Source organism: Mesocricetus auratus, unplaced genomic scaffold, assembly GCF_017639785.1.
Source record: "Mesocricetus auratus isolate SY011 unplaced genomic scaffold, BCM_Maur_2.0 Super-Scaffold_100013, whole genome shotgun sequence".
Lineage (NCBI taxonomy): Eukaryota > Metazoa > Chordata > Mammalia > Rodentia > Cricetidae > Mesocricetus > Mesocricetus auratus.
Window position 1 is genome coordinate 64,186,544 of NW_024429196.1, and position 17,079 is coordinate 64,203,622.

The 17,079-nt window shown below is 45.6% G+C and overlaps 1 protein-coding gene across 6 annotated transcripts in view; it reads left to right on the forward strand.

Moving 5' to 3' along the window:
- Positions 1–605: 605 nt before the first annotated feature.
- Positions 606–17,079, forward strand: part of Sirt5 (sirtuin 5) — a 31,048-nt gene continuing 14,574 nt past the window's right edge. For 2 of the 6 annotated variants that reach the window (XM_040755897.1, XM_040755902.1), the window contains exons 1-3: positions 3,878–4,030; positions 13,001–13,148; positions 14,031–14,164. In XM_040755897.1, coding sequence (XP_040611831.1) covers positions 13,034–13,148; positions 14,031–14,164 — 249 coding nt within the window. In that variant the 5' untranslated portion in view covers positions 3,878–4,030; positions 13,001–13,033. Of the gene's footprint in view, positions 655–3,877; positions 4,031–4,068; positions 4,241–13,000; positions 13,149–14,030; positions 14,165–17,079 lie in introns of those variants that run through there. The other 4 variants (XM_040755899.1, XM_040755900.1, XM_040755901.1 and 1 more) reach the window with 4 other exon arrangements.

Here is a 17,079-nt window from a genome sequence, read left to right on the forward strand (position 1 = left end):
TGAGTTGTGTAAGTTAGTCTGGGCTGTCGATTTGACTGGAACCAAGATGGAAACTACTGAGCATGTCTGTGAGGGATTTTCTTTCTTTCTTTTTTTTTCTTTTTCTTTTTCTTTCTTTCTTTTTCTTTTTTCTCTTTTTTTTTTGGTTTTACGAGACAGGGTTTCTCTGTATTGTTTTGGAGGCTGTCAGTCCAGCCCGGCATCGAGCTCACAGAGATCCGCCTGCCTCTGCCTCCCGAGTGCTGGGATTAAAGGCATGCGCCGCCGCCACCTCCACCACCACCACCAACACCACCCGGCTGTGAGGGATTTTCTTGATCAGGGTGTTTGAAGTGAGAAGGCCCACCCTAAATGTGGATGACACCTCTGGTGGCATCCCAGATAGAAGGAGGTCTGAGAGAAGTTTTTGCTTTTTACCTTCTTGTCCCCACATCTGCTAGAGAGTTCACCTATCCTGCTTGCATGCTTCTGTACTGTGTTTGCAAATTCCCCTTCTGATGGGGGACGTCCTGTGTATATGTCAATAAAGCACTGTTGGCCAATAGGGAAGCAAGATAGGTGGGACTAGGAGCCGAGGAGTATTCTGGGAAGGAGAAACACAGGGAGTCAAGATGTAACTGCCATAGGGGTAAGAAGCCCAGAAACTTTTCTCCGGTAAGAGAAATACTTAGATTAACAATTATGGGGTGAATACTTAAGTCAGAGCTAGCCAGTAAGAAAAAGCAAGGCCAACAGCTTCATAATTAATATAGCCTCCTCTGTGTTCATTTGGGACTGATGCGGCTTTGGAACAGGCTTGCGGGAAGGCTTCCCTTTACACCCTTCCATCTTGGTGCCGCATCTACATCCCTTCACTGATATCACAATCCAGCTTCTTCAGGCTTCCAGTGAGGACTGCAGACCTGTGGCTCTCCAGGGATCCCACAGCACTGTTGACACCTCCGGCATCACGGGCTGAGCAGCTTCCGGGTTCTCAGGCTCTCTGTGTGCAGACAGCCAGTGTTGGACTACCCAGCCTCTATTGTATCCGTTTGCTTTCTGGTGCTGTGGTAGAACACTCTATCCAAAAGCAACTTGGGAAGGAACAGTTGTTCGGCTCACACTTCCACATCACAGTCCATCATCGAGGGAAGCCAGGGCAGGAACTCCAGCAGACGTCATGGAGGAATGCTTCCAGCTGGCGTGCTCTTTAGGGCTCACCCAGGGTGCTTCTTATGTATCCAGGGGCCACATGCCTGTGGGTGGTACCACCCACAGTGGGCTGGGCCCTTCCATATCATTCTTTAGCGAAGGAAATGCCCCACATGTAAACGGAGGCACAGCATTCATGTCAGACCACAAGGTCCCAAATAATCACACAGAAATTTACGTTAATTAAAAACTGTTTGGCCTGTAGCTCAGGCTTATCGCTAACTAGCTCTTACATTTAAATTAACCCATTTCTATTCATTTACATCTTACCATGAGGCGTATGGCTTTACCTGTCCGATAGCACGTTGCTTCACTGACTGCTGCCTGCCTCTCCCCCCACTCTGTCCTTCTTCCTCTATTCGGATTGGCTTTCCCACCTTGCTATATTCTGCCTTGCTATAGGCCAAAGCAGCTTTTATTATCAACCAATGAGAGCAACATTCACAGTATACAGAAGGGTTATCCACAGCACTCACAGACTTGCCTACAGGCCAATCTGATGGAGATATTTTCTCAAATTAGATTCCCTCTTCCCAGGTGACCCTAGCCTGAGACTGAAACAGGTAAACTAAACTCAAAGGCTTTACTTCTAATAAATCACACCGGGGAGAAATCTTATAAATGTGGAGAAATGGTATAAACGTGGCAAAGCCTTAAGTTCTCATCCAACTATATAAATGTAAAGGTTATGGAAAAGTCTTCAAAACAGTCCAGTCCCCTTGTCTCTAGTTCTTGTGTTGTGAGCAAATCTCCAAGACAACCGTCCTGGAGATTGTGTTTACAACACACCACCTCCAAGAGACAGAGAAACCACAGAGTGCTCCCTCCCAGCACCAACCAATGAGAACAGGTTACCTGGAAGTAACAGACAAAGCTATAGGAACCACTAATGCTCCCATTTGTAGCCAACCAATCAAAGATACTACAAACCAGTTGCCCTGACTCTGGGAAATTCCCCTAATTGTTCCCCAAATGTCAACCAACCAGGATCCGACCCATACCTAATGATGTAATTCTGTGATTTTTTCCTTTAAAATTATGGCCATAGACAAGGGACTCCACTTCCTCCAGGTAGCTGCTGTGTTAGCTGGCTGGATGGGGTCCTTACCAGTAGGATTAAACAATAACGCCTTGCATTTGTAGTTTGATGAAGTCTATCTCCTTGGTGGTCTCTGAGGGTCTTCGAGACTTGGACACAACAGTGACAAGTTGACAGTCTAATAAATCCCACTTTAATATATGTGCATTCTCTCTGTTCCTCTAGAGAACCTGTAGAAATTGTTTCCACTTGGGAAGAGGTAGTAACATCCGTTATCTAGTATTAACACAGTCATTTTTCTAATTAAATTAGTCCTTCAGCATTGATTTCAGACTGCTCTTCCTCCAGAACAGTGGTTCTCAGCCTTCCTAGTGTTGTGACCGTTTAATGCAAGTTCCTCATATAGTGGTGACCCCCAACCATAAAACTATTTTCGTTGCTTCCTCATAACAAATTTTGTCAGTGCTATGATCCCTTAGAAGAGATCACTTTCAGGGCTCTATACTCCTTCTCTCTGCCTATTACTCTGCTCTGTTGTCCTCCCAGATCACTAGCTAGGCCTCTTTCAATGGTATCCTCAGCCATGTGCACCCATCGCCGTGTGGATGCCCAAGTTTGAGGTAAAGCCCGAGCCTGGAAAGTCTCACCACAGTCACTGCACTTTACTGGGAGTCCTGTGATTCTTTCTTGACCTCTAACTCCAAAATACCGAGGGAACACTTCTTAAGTGTGCGGTTGGGAAAGGCTGGTCTTTCCAAGCCTAGGAGAAAGGTTGGAGTGGACAGTACCTCAGGGGTGGGCTATGGGAGAAGTCCCTTGGACTTTGATGACATACAGTGCCACAGAAATGGCAGCCCCCATGAGTGATGGAGGGCTACATACTGGGTCTGTGAACCATGGAAAGTTGCAATTAGGAGTTGTCTCTCCCCAGTCCTCCAAGTATTGATAGTGAAGAATTAACATATAGTGGTCACTATCACAAGCGTGTAAAGCAGTACTCGGGAGGCAGAGGCAGGAGGATCTCTGTGAGTTCGAGGCCAGTCTGGTCTACAGAGTGAATTCCAGGACAGACTCCAAAAGCTACAGAGAAACCCTGTCTCGAAAAACCAAAAACCATAAACCAACCAAACAACAACAACAAAAAACTAAAACCATGGAGTTCAATATCTCCAACTCAAAACAAACAAAAACTCACAAAGCAATACAATACTTGGAATACAATACTTGATCCAGGCCGCCTTCCAAGTAGGCAGAATGTCCAGCCAATGGGGCATTTAAGATTTAAGCTGGGAAAGAGAAAGATGAATGTGAATGTTCTCAGATTATTTCCCCTTCTGGTCCCCTGGACCCATCACCAGCATCTCAGAAAAGCAGAGAAGTCCCTAAAACCGGTGGATCTCGGCACCACAACCTCTCCATTAGGGGAGAGAGGTTTGGGCTAGCCTGGAACCTCCTTGACAGGATTTGCCACGGGAGTTCATGGGAAACGACTTTGAATTTCCTAAACTCTGTACTGAAACTGCTGTCCCCCAGTGAGCTCAAGGAGGCAGCAGAGCAGGCGGTAGTTCAAGACCTATCTGGGAAGTGGAATGAATCTTGGAAGGTCATAAAGAAGCAAGAAAGTCCGGGCGCCTTTCACTGACTCCTAGTCCCACCGAAACCGCAAAGCAAAAAGGTTTCCAGGCCCAGATCCTTCCGAGTCTCCGGCAGGGGCCGCTGCAGCCGGGGCGGGACCCTAGGCTGCTGAGCGCTCCGCCCTGCGGCCTCTCCTGCTAGCTCCGTTCTCACCGCCTCCTGTAGGTGCGTCTTGTGCTGGGCCTGGGGGGGGGACGGGGGGGTCCCAGCTTTGTCCTGGCTCCGCGCGCCCCACCCCGCGCATGCGCGGCCGGGCGCCGGTGGGGAAGGCCGCGACAGGGTGGGTGGCAGGATGGGCGACAGGTGGGAGAGAAACCCGGGAGAGAAGCAGGGCCCCGGAAGGCGGTGACCTGGAGGAAGGGCACTTTGGCTAAGGTGACAGGGGCAGGCGGTAGTGGTGACGGTGGGAGTGCAGAAAGGAGCGGATCGCGACACAGTCTGAGGGTAGAGAGGGAGAGCCGGCAGGATTTGATGATCGAGACTGCAGAAGAATGGGGAAAGGTTAAGACCAAGCAAGGGGTCAGGAGGATTGTGCCCTAAAGTTTTGCAAGTGGTGTGGGGGCCGGGGCGGGGCGAGGAACGCATTTTTTCCAGCTCTGGGAAGATGGGCGAAGAGAGATTGGAGGAAAACCAGAGGCTGGGGAGGGGGCTGGAAGCACAGCGCGCATGTGTTCGGAAGAGGTGACCAGCGGGGTCCTACCTAGGCTGTACCCTTTTTAAGGTTTTGAAGGCAGGTAACCTTGACAGGCGCAGGTGTGAGTGGAGCCCGTCAGCGTCAAAGCCTAGGACTGATGCATTGATCTCATTTGTGGAGCTTTTGGTGTCCAACGAGTCTTTACTGGAAGCCTGTTAACGTTCCTGCTAGTACAGTTACCATGTATTCTGCCCCATGACTTAAAACTCCTGCAATTCAGTTAATGAGATAATTGTATATATTTCTGGAGTGCAATGGGGTGTTTTGATATAGGCATGTGTTATATATAGTAAGAAAGCCAAGCTCATCAACATGTCTATCACCTCGCTATTTTTTAGTGGTAAGAACCTTTCTAGTTTACTTGTTTCAGAATTTTGAAACGTGCGCTACATCGTTATCAACTATAGTTATGGTGCTGTGCAATAGACCAGTAAACCTTAATCCCTCTCGCTGAGTCTGTGGCCCCTGACATCTCCATGCCCCCATATTGTGCCCTACACCCAGCCTCTGTTGACCATCACTGGTCTTTGTTTCTGTGAGTTTGACTTTTATATGCTCCACAAATGAGGTCAGCACGCCTGCGCTGCTGTACTTAGCTTATTTCACTTATGTTAATAAGGTCATCCACCTTACATCTGATAAATGCTAATGTCTGAAACATATGGAGGGAGCCCGAGAGGTGGCTCATCAGCTAAGAGCACTGACTGCTCTTCCAGGGGACCAGAGTTTGAGTCCTAGCACCCATGTCCTTTTAATATTGCATTATGTGTGCACAGGCTATATTTTCTGTATTCCTCTACTGATTAACACCTAGATTGTTTCCATGTGGAAAACACCAAACTTAACATCCAAGTGCAAATGCCTCTTCCATACACTGATCTTCAATCCCCTTATAGCAGCTAGGAGGGGGCTTGCTAGAGTATATGGCAGTTCTGGCTTGAGCTTTGGAGGAATCTCCATATTGTTTTCCAAATGGCTGAGCTAGCTGACATTTTGTCCACATCCTTGTTAACATTAGTGGTTTTTCTTTTCTTTCTTTCTCTTTCTTTTCTTTCTTTCTTTTCTTTTTTTTGTTTTGTTTCTCTGTATTGTTTTGGAGGCTGACCTGGAACTTGCTCTGTAGACCAGGCTGGCCTGGAACTCACAGAGATCCCCAGCCTCTGTCTCCCGAGTTCTGGGATTAAAGGCGTGCGCCACCAACGCCTGGCCACGTTTTTCTTTTTGGTGGTCGCCTCACCAGCAGGTTTGAGGTGATAGTGTGTGTACAGGAACACAGGGTGGCACTCGTGTGGAGGCCAGAGGACAACTTGCAGGACTTTTTCTCTGCTTCTCTCACCAGGGTCTGAACTCAGGTCTTCAAGTTGGGTGGCAAGCACCTTAACCGTCTGAGTCATCTCACCTCCATAGATTTTGTTTTGTTTAAGTTACTTACACTTTTGAGATTTATGTGTATGGGGTGTCGTGTCTGCATTTATGTCTATATACCACGTGTGCAGGAGGCCAGAAGAGAATGTTGAATTCCCTAGAACTGGAGTTATGAACCGTTGTGAGCCACCACGTGAGTGCTAGGAATCAAACTCTGGTCCCCTGGAAGAGCAGTCAGTGCTCTTAGCTGATGAGCCACCTCTCGGGCTCCCTCCATATGTTTCAGACATTAGCATTTATCAGATGTATGGTTTGAAATATTTTCTCCCACTCTGTAAGTGACTGATTCCTTTATCAGCCTGTTTGCCTGCTTCTGCTTTGATTGTCTGTGTTTAGGGTCTTGCTAAGAAATCATTGCCCAAGCAATGTCAGGACTTCCGTCTCTTTTTCTCGTGTAGTATCAGTTTCAGGTGGTGCGTTTAAGTCTTCAATCCATTTCTAATGGGTTTTTCATGTGTAATATGGGGCAAGCAATAATGAAGCCTGGACTTGGTGGCTCTCATCTGTAACCCTATTATTAAGTTGAGGCAGGAGAATTGCCATGAATTCCAGGCAAGCAACAATGAGGCCTGGACTTGGTGGCTCTCATCTGTAACCCTAGCTATTATAAAGTTGAGGCAGGAGAATTGCCATGAGTTCCAGGATTGCATATGGACTCCTAAGCCAGTCTGGGATACAGTGCCAATCTTCTTCCACATTCGCCCAACTCAGATATTCATTGTGGCTCACTTTTCTCTGCCCTTCCATTTCGAGCATTCCAAGCTTGCTGTGTAGAGTCTCTAATTACAACAGAGGCAGGTTAAGTTGGAAGTGTCAGCGTGCTTGCATCTTATTTTTAATTGAGGTTTACTGAAGTACTATGCATGTGCTGTCAAAATCAAAATCAGTGTTTTTTTTTCTTTTTTTTCAGTTCACAAGTTGTCAAAAAAGCATAACCAAAATAAGGCTACAGAACTTTCCATTGTTCTGATGGTCCCTATCTGCTCATCCCAGACCTGAAACCAATGACAGGATTTCTATACCTATAGTTTTCCTTTTTCAGACTGTCAAGTAAACAGTCTCAGAATGTAATTTTTGTGTTGGCACTTTTTAGTATTACATGTGGTTTTTTTCATTGTTTTTGTTTGTGCATGTGAGCATGTGCTTACATGTGTGTGTACCAAGTGTGTGCCTTGTGCCTGTGGGGGTCTGGAGATCTCCTAGAGCTACAGATGGTTGTGAGCCATAGTGGGAGTGCTGGGAGTGGAACCTGGATCCCTGGGAAGAGCAGCAAATGCTCTTACTGCTGAGCCATCTCTCCAGCCCTAGCACTGTGTTTTTGTTTTATTTCATGTAAAGCAACTCTATTTTTTAAATAATTTAAAGCTTCCAGAAATAATGCAATTATAGCTGGGTCATGATGGTGTACACTTTTAATCCCAGCATTCAGGAGGCAGAGACAGGTGGAGTTCTGTGAGTTTGAGGCCAGTCTGGTCTACATAGAGAGTTCCAGACAGTCAGGGCTACACGGTGAAACCCTGTCTTGAAAAACAAAACAAATTTAATGCAAGCATAGTAGACTTCCTGTGTATTATTTTCCCACTTTTCCCCAATGTTATGTCTTGCCTAACTGTAATAGTTATCTGAATTAGGTCATGTACATGTATCCTGCCAACTAGTGTAACTACATTCTAACTGTGAACACAGATCATCATATTTTGCTATATATCTTACCAAGGTCCATTTTCCGGTGTGTGGTCCACTTGAGACAGTTTCCCAAGCTTCACCCTTCAAAACTTTGCTAACTGTGTGGCAAGTGCTGCTGGTTATGTTGCACAGTACCCTTCAGCTGGGTTTGTATGGCATTTCTAGTAATTACATAACGTATCTTGGGAGAAAACTCACACGCAAGTAAAACTTTACCCTTCCCATTGCATCATCTGTGGGAGGCAGATGAGGTCACCATGTCTTGTTACTGGTCATGCTATCCTGGATTGCTTGGCCTAGGTAGGAGTCGCCGTGTTTTTCACAGTGAAGCTGCTGTTGACCAAGACTTTTAGGAGCCACTCATGGGGTTGCATGTGTGAGCAGTTTGTTCTCTCTTGCTGAACAGTCTTCATTGTGTGAAGAAGCATAATTTGTTCACTTATGTATAAGGTGAGGGCCGTTTAGTTTGCTTCTGTTCGGAGTCAAGGACTATCTGGAGTCAAAGCCTTAGTGTTCTGTTAAATATAAACCACGCCACAGAACACCAACATCAGGCAAGACCATGTGTGACCACAGTGGATCAGGAGAAAACCCAGACCACTTTGTTATCCTGTCTCAACTGAGATACAAGCAAGTATGCTTCTAAACCATGAATCCAAAAGCCTACTGCTTCTAACAAACTCTTACTGTCAATAATGTTCCCTACAATATCCAGTCAAAGTGGCCTGCCTCCTCATAGCAGCAAACACTTATGTAACCTCCCTCCAGGCCCTCACAGGGGCCTGAACCCTCCTATTAGTCCTTTGAAACACTTGCAATTGTTATGAAACCTGCAGCCTTGGGTGTGCTGACAAGCAATTTTCCACGAAGCTGCTCCTTCATCTCCAAAAATCAGGGCTGGAGCGATGGCTCGGAGGTTAAGAGCTCTTGTTGCTCTTGTAGAGGCCCGGGTTCAGTTCCCAGCACCCATGCAGTGGCTCAAAGCCACACACAACTCCAGTTACAGGGGATGTGGCACCATCCTCTGAACTCCTAGGGCACCAGGCATGCAGGCATGAGGTGCACACAAATGCAAGCATGCAGTGCACACAAATGCATGTATGCATGCAAGCAAAACATTTGTGCACCTGAAATAAATGAATAAAAATAAAAAGATTTCACAATTAACAACCTGGAAGACACTAGGAGCAAGACATTCACATAGAATTGAAACCCTGGCTTCTCTTTGTATTTCTGTACAAACTGTTTCCCACCCTCACCCAATTCTTTCTTAGGAATTCTTTTTGTTTGTTTTTAGAGACAGCCTTTCTCTGTGAAACAGCCCTGGCTGTCCTCAAACTCACTCTGTACATCAGGCTGGCCTCCAACTCACAGAGATCCTCCTGTCTCTGCCTCCCGAGTGCTGGAATTACAGGTATGCGCCACCACTGCCCAAAGGGAATTCTTAATTTTAAAGTAAACATCCTAATACGGAATTCTTGTCATCCCCATCTCTTATGAAGTACTAATTAACCTTTCCCTCCAACACTGTTGTTCTGGTGACCTCTGTCAGTTGATACCAAACTCTCTTATTCTGACTTTTAATACCTGGTCAAAATACACAGAACATAAATTTCACCATCCGTATTAGTTCCTTTTCTCATCACTATGACGAAACACCTGACAAAGCAGCTTACAGAAGGAAGGCTTTGCTCTGGCTCACAGTTTGAGGGGACAAGCCATCGTGGCAGGGAAGGCACGGCGACTGAGTGTGAGGCAGCTGGTCACTCTGCATCTGCATAAGGAAGCAGAGAGAGTGTATGCTGGTGCTCGGCTCCCTTTCTCTTTTGATTCAATCTATGACCCCAACCTGTGCATTGGTGTCACCCACCTTCAGTGCGGGTCTTCCCTCCTTGATTAAACCTTCCTGGAGCACCCTCATAGGTGACCTCAGAGCTACTTCCATGGTGATCTAAATGGGGTCAAGTTGACAATGAAGATAACCATCCCACAGTCCTAACCATTTTAAAACCATGGTGTACTCATGGTTGGTGGCTGGGACATTCTTCCCCAGAACTTTTTCCATCTTGTAAAACTCTAACTTTTTACCCATTGCTTTTAAATATACCTCAAATACAGTAAAATGAACTCTTCTTTGAGTGTACACTTGTGTAATTTCTATTAGACATTGCCATGTAACTGCTACCATGATCAGGACATGGGACACATTCATTACTTCTCTTACCCATGTCTCTTTGTATTTCCTCCCTTTCCATCACAACCACAAATATAATCTCTGTTTATTTTGGAATGTCATAGAAATATAATCATGAATTCTTTGCAACAATGTTAGTGTATGTGAATGACTGTGTATTGCATAGCTGTGTGGGTCCAAGTGTACATGTGGAAGCCAGAGGCCACTATTGACTTCTTGCTCTACTCCTATCTTAATTTTAAAAAGGTTTTTAAAAAACATGTATTTGTGTGTGTGGGGGGGGGTAAGTGTTCATACCATAGCACACTGTGAAGCTCAGGGGACAGATAGTGGCAGAGTCTTCTCTTGTTCTGTGTGTGTGTGTGGGGGGGGTAAGTGTTCATACCATAGCACACTGTGAAGCTCAGGGGACAGATAGTGGCAGAGTCTTCTCTTGTTCTACCATGTGGGTTCTGGGGATCAAACTCAGGCCATCAGCCTTGGTGACAAGCACCATCTCACTGGCCCTGTACTTCTTTTTGGAGGCAGGGCTTCTCGCTGAATGTTGAGCTTGCCTGTTTGGCTAGGCTGACTGGCTGGTCAGCCATTCTAGTCTTTCTTCGTGTGCCCCTCCCCTCAGTGCCGAGGTTACAGGCATGTGCTGTCTCTCACACCTACGTTTTTATATGAGTACTGGAGATTTGAACTTAGGCTCTTATGCTTACATGGTGTGGATCTTACTGACTTAACCTCTCCCCAGCCCTGATTTCTTTTTGATGAACAGCCATATTGCACACTGTGAATTTTTTTTCCTTGCTTACTGAAGGATTTAGGGCCTTTCCTAGGCTCTTTTATTAACCCAATCCTCTATTGTCTGTAGATAAGTCATCTTGGATCAACCCAACTGCTGTTTCTCTCTCCTTTTGAGACTGGGTCTACTATGTAGATTGGGCTGACATAGAACTCACTATGGCTTTGAACTAGCAACAATCCTCTCCTGCTGTTGGCATCTTGCGTGCTGCAAGTGCAGGAACAATGCCTCCATGCCCAGCCCCTGTTTTCTTCTTATAAAGTTTCTCAAGTATGTACTTTTGCTAAATGTGCCTCATAACTTACAAGTGTCAGTGTCCCCCACATCTCTTTAGTTGTGGCAGTACACATAGCCCCGGTTTAGTTCAGTTGTCAAAAATCATTTCATCATCAAAACTCCTTGATCATAAGTTCAGGAAGGAGGCTGGAGGGATGACTTGACAGCATGTCTGTAACTCCAGCTCCTGGAGATCTGACGTTTCAGGCTTCCATGGTTTTGCTTTCATGTGCAAAAAAAACCCAAACAAACAAACAAACAAACAAACACCCTTCCATACCCATATATGCACACAGAGACATAATTAAAAATAAAAAACATACTTAAAATAGGTAGCCAGGTTTTAAAAAGTGTTTTATATTGTTTGTATTGTTACAAATGCAACCTTTGGCCGAGCGGTGGTGGCTTCCGCCTTTAAGCCTTTAATCCCAGCACTCGGGAGGCAGAGGCAGTCGGATCTCTGTGAGTTCGAGGCCGGGCTGGACCGACAGCCTCCAAAACAATACAGAGAAACCCTGTCTCGTAAAACCAAAAAAAAAAAAAAAAAAAAAAAAAAAGCAACCTTTGTTGTTGTTTTGGTTTATTTAGAATTCTCATGTTTGGGGCTGGAGAGATAGCTCAGTCAGTAAAGTGTCTTGCTTGAAGACCTAAACCTGATCCCAGGCCCCATGTTAAAAAAAATCTAGGTGTGGTGATGTGTGCACTGGGGAGGGGGGGCAGAACCATGGAGATCCCTGGGTCTCTTAGCTGAGTTGGCAAGTTCTAGAGTCCAGTGAGGGGTCCTGTCTCAAATTCTGAGGATCCACACTGTAAGTTGTCCTTTGATCCTCATTTCACACACACTCATGCGAGTGCACACACACACACATTCACCACACACACATTCACACATCACATACACACGCACATACATACATGCACACATTCCTCACATCTAACACTTTCCCGAGTCTCTACACCCATGATACCAAACATGAGTGGCCATCAAGATTACCCAGAGCTTTGTGGGCTTGGCCAGGGTCTGACCATGGTCTGGGGTGGAAGCGGAAGTTTTGCATCCCTGGGGGTCTCAGATGAGGCTGTATGTGAGCAGCCCCACGGGAGAGTCGCTGGACACCTGAGCAGCGGCCCAAAGCATAAATGAAAAGAACCAGGCTGAATATCATGTTCTGTTGCTAAAGGCTTCAATTAAGGACATTCTTTTTGTTTTATCATTCTTCTTTTGTTTTGTTTCATTTTGTCTTGGGGGCTTTTTGTTTTGTTTTGTTTCTTTTTGGTTTTTTGAGACGGAGTTTCTCTGTACTACCACCCTGGCTGTCCTGGAATTCATTCTGTGGACCAGGCTTGCTTCGAACTCCTATCTCTGACTCTCGAGTGCTGGGACTAAAGGCATGTGCCACCCCCCCCCCAGCTTATTTTGTTTTTTTTAAAGACAGGTTGTCATGTAGCCCATCCACTCTACATCACTGACGATGACCTTGAACTCCTGCTGCTCCTGTCTCCACCACGTTAGGGCATTCTTGCCAATATAGTCCCTTACTCACCATGAGTTTTCAGCTTCACCACTGCAACGTTCCTTTTTTAGTTCAGTATTCAATAAGGTACAAGGGCGTAGCTCCAGATGCCTGCTGCAATCAAAGCCCTGGGTTTCACCCACCCCCAGAAGCTTAAAAATCATTTCTTTTAGCATGGTAGCATTCAGGCTTGTAAACTCTGGCTTTGGGAGGATGCATTAGGAGGATCATTATTCAAGGCTATGCTGCAGTATGTAAGCAGACTCTTTTGCAATAAATAAATAAATGAAATTAGAAATAGTGAGATGCTTGGTACTTTATTCTAATGGATTTCACATTAAGTGGTGCTGTGAGCACATTTGAAGTAGGCTGGACTAACCATGTTCTGATGGCTGAGTGTATTTATGAGATTTTCCACTTAGGACTAGTTATCTTGAATCAGTAGCAAAATGTGTGTACTTGTATACATGCAATGACACCTCTAGCGAGACAAAGACACACTATGTGTTTGAAGGTTTTATTATTGTTTCTGTGTTATTTTATAACTTTTCTAAAGCCTTCGGAGAAGTAGCACTTCAAAGAAAACCTGATGCAACTACTCCAGACTGTGCCAAGTCGATTCATTTCTCAGCTGTGTCGTAGACTGAAGCCTCTAGCCTCCCCACAAAACAAGATCTGCCTCACCATGGCTCGTCCAAGTTCAAGTAAGTCATCCTTATAAATGCCTGCACTGGTCACGGTGCTGAGGTTTAACATGGTTTTCACAGGGCAAGTGGCTATGAGGAGAATTTTAGATGTTTGGTATCTAACGGGCCTCAGTTCAGCTTGGCCGCAGGCTTTGTCCTGACTTTCCAGAAGAAATCTGATTCCATCAACCCTTTTATATTTTCACGACCATGCTCTAAGATAAGGTATCATGCACACCAAGCAGGCCCATGGAACCAAGTAGACAGAAAGTAAGCACTTTAGATCACACAGTGGGATGGAGGGGGAGCTAAGATGCTTGCTAGGTGTGTACCCAAAGCCCCCACCCACCCAGTGTACAAGATGATGTTTTTGTGGTACAGGGAATGTTTTTAAACTTTATTTATTTAAGGGACAGGGACACGTATGTGCCATAGTGTGTGTGTATGTGAGAGGACAGCTTATACAAGTCTGCTCTCCTACTCTACCACCACGTAGGGATTGAACTCAGGTCACCAGGCTTGGTGCCCTTATTCTCTGAGCCATGTCACCAGCCCCGAGGAATGCTTTTTATTGGAATACCCTAAATCTTTCATGTTTTGGAGCTTTATTTAATATGTATGCGTGTTTGCCTGTATGTATGCATGTTTGTGTATGCATGTGTGTGTCTGGTGCCACAGAGGTCAGAAGAGGGTACCAGATGCTCTGGGACCAGAGCTACAGATGGTTATGAAGCACCATGTCCCTGCAAGAGCAGCAAGTGCTCTTAATCGCTGAGCCAGCTCTTCAGCCCCTGTGGTATGATTTTATTCAATGTCAAGTTTCATGTCACAGACAATTGATGTGGGCTATAAATGTCCTGTTGGTACTCTGGATTGACACAGCTTTTATTTTCTGTTTAGACATGGCAGATTTTCGCAAGTGTTTTGCGAGTGCAAAGCACATCGCCATCATCTCAGGCGCTGGCGTTAGTGCGGAGAGTGGAGTCCCAACTTTCAGAGGAGCTGGGGGTTACTGGAGAAAATGGCAAGCTCAGGTTAGTAACGCTTCCAGAATACCAAAGGCTTTTCTGAATAGAGCTATTATGGAGGTTGATTCAGCTTCCATACAGATGCCTGAAGCCCAGGGGCAGCGATTGAAGTTGTCCGTAATCATTTTACCTTCTTGGTTTTGGTGTCAACGCAGTCTCTAGGATGATTATGATAGCACGCTGGGGTCAGGGAGATGGGTTGAGTGCATAAGAGCACTTGCTGTGCAAGCATCAAGCGTGAGAACCTGAGTTGGACTCCCAGCACCCACACAGAGAGCTGGGCATAACTGTGTACGCTTGAAACCCCAACGTTGGGAAGTGGAGACCAGGGTCCTGGAAGCTTGCTGTCCAGCCAGCCTAGCCTATATGGTGAGCTTTTAGTTCAGTGAGAGTCTGTGTTCCAAGGGAATAAGGCAGACAGCAACAGGGAAACACCCAGTGTCCTCTGGCTTCTCATACACGGGTGTGCACATCTGTATACTCATGTGTATGAAACACACACACACTTCACCCCAGAAAGGGAGTGCATGGCAGTCCTAAGCCATGACTGCACCACTGTCCAGTTGGGTGAAGTAGTGAAGAATTTTTTTTTACTGGAGTTAAAGGAGTTACCAGCATCTCTGGAAAGCCTACCTCACCTTATCTGATGACTCCCACAAACTGTGGCCATGGTGCCCAGGACCCCAGAGCTCCTTCACGTGGCTAACAGGCAGCTCTGTAGTCAACATCTTTCTCTTTGGGAGGTGAGAGGTCCACGCCTCGGCTCACAGCAGCTGTTTGCTCCTTTCTCTTCCATTGATAGGGGTCTCAAGAATCTTTGAAGTTTTGTCATCTGACACATGCGACCTTATGTTTACCTCCTGTTTATCACCCGAGGCTTTGGGGCCTCTCCTTCCCTACTAGGGAAATGTTTCATTCGGAGGGTCTCACACTTGAGCAAAGCAGACACTTCCCTTAGCTTCTGTATGTGAAAATATTGCATCTTTTCCTTTTTTTATTATTATGATTAACAATGCAGCTCTTCTAGGAACTGCATTAACCTTGGTTAGCACAATTCATTTCTAAAGATAGTTGGAATTAAGTGTGAAACATTGTAAAGTTTCTGTGAAACTTGTTGAAGGCTTAGAACTTGGTGTTTAAACAATTATGTGAAGGACATTACGATATATGTTCCATGTGGTGTGTATGGATTTGATTTTTCAAAATGCTTATTATTTATTTTATTTATGTGTATGTATATCTGTTTGTGTGTGAGTGTACACACATAGGCTCATAGGAAGTGGCACTATTAAGAGGTGTGGCCTTGTTGGAGGAAGTGTGCCATAGGAAGTGGGCTTTGAAGTTTCAGATGCTCAAGCCAAGCCCAGTGTCATTCTCTCTTCCTGCTGCCTGATGGATCCAAATGTGGAACTCTCAGCTCTTTCTCCAGCACCATATCTGCCTGCACGCTGCCATGCTTCCAGCCATATGATAATGGACTAAACTTCTGAAACTTGAGCCAGACTCAATTAAATGTTTTCCTTTATAAGAGTTGCTGTACTTTTCTACATTAATTATTAATCAAGAAAATGCCCTACAGACTTACCTACAGGCCAATCTGATGGAGGCATTTTCTCAATTGATCCTTCTTCTCAGATGACTCTAGCTTGTGGCAAGTTAACAAATAACTAGCTAGTATATGCACACACAACTACACACATATACACAGCTACACGTCCTTTTAAACCACACATATATACATGCACATATACACATCTATACACATATACAACTGCATGCACTTACACACAAGATATATATACATATATATATGTGTGTGTGTGTATATATATATATATATTTCCTGTTACTATAACAGACATCTGAGATATTTGGCTTATAAAGAGAAAAGGTCAACTTTGACTCCAAGTTTTGGAAGTTTTACTCTATGATGCATTGGTCCTGCTACTTTGGGGCCTGTGATGAGAAAGTATATCATGACAGGGAGCATGGGGAACACACAGCAGAGCAAGAAAAAGGATGAAGTCACCAGGGCCTCTCAGTCCCCTTCACGTTACTCCTAGTGACCTAAACACTCCCGTTAGACCCCACTTCTCAAAGGCACACATCTTTTCATTTGTGCCAAGCTGGGAGCCATGCTTCCAACATGCCAGGCCTTTAGAAGATATTCCAGATCCAGCACTGTTTCTCCAGAACAGTCCATGATGGTCCTTTGCCTTCTTCTGTTCCCTCCCATCCCTTCTGGCTTGGGAAATCCTTTTTAATTGTGCATATGTGGGTGGGGGTGGTGCAGATGCACCTTGTGCCCTGGGATGCTAGACGAGGGTATTATGTCTTCTGCAGCTGGAGTTGCAGGCGATTGTTAGCAGCCTAATGCGGGTTCTGGGATCCAGGCTCTGGCGCTCTTAACTGCTAAACCATTTCTCCCATCCTGGAAATCCTTAGTTTTAGAGGGCAGGGATCTCCATGTGTTGTATCCATTGTGAAGCTCCCAGCCCCAGAACACTGGTACATACATTTTGGTTGGTTGAATGAAGACAAAATTAACCACCTTAGAGCATACGTTGCAGAATCTGCAGGGCTTTCTCACTGAGTGCAGAGCAAGGACTGTCTCTTCCTGTCCTCCTAAATGCTGAAGCAGGGGGATCTGTGGGATGTGCTGGCACTCTTCAGGCCTAGGAGGTGAGAAAGGAGTAGAGGGCACTAAGAGTCCAGTAAGAGAGAAGGACCACCAGAGGCACCCCTGGGGACAGTAGCAGGTGGCAGGAAGAACTGGGAGGGGCTGCTCTAATGTCAGAGGGAGCTCAGAGTTTGCCAGTAGTCGGAGAGGTCAGAGGGCACATGTGATTCCAACTCTACCCCCAAGGGCCTGTGGATGCCTTTACAGTTCATAGGGTAGTGGCATAGGTCCTCCTGGCCAG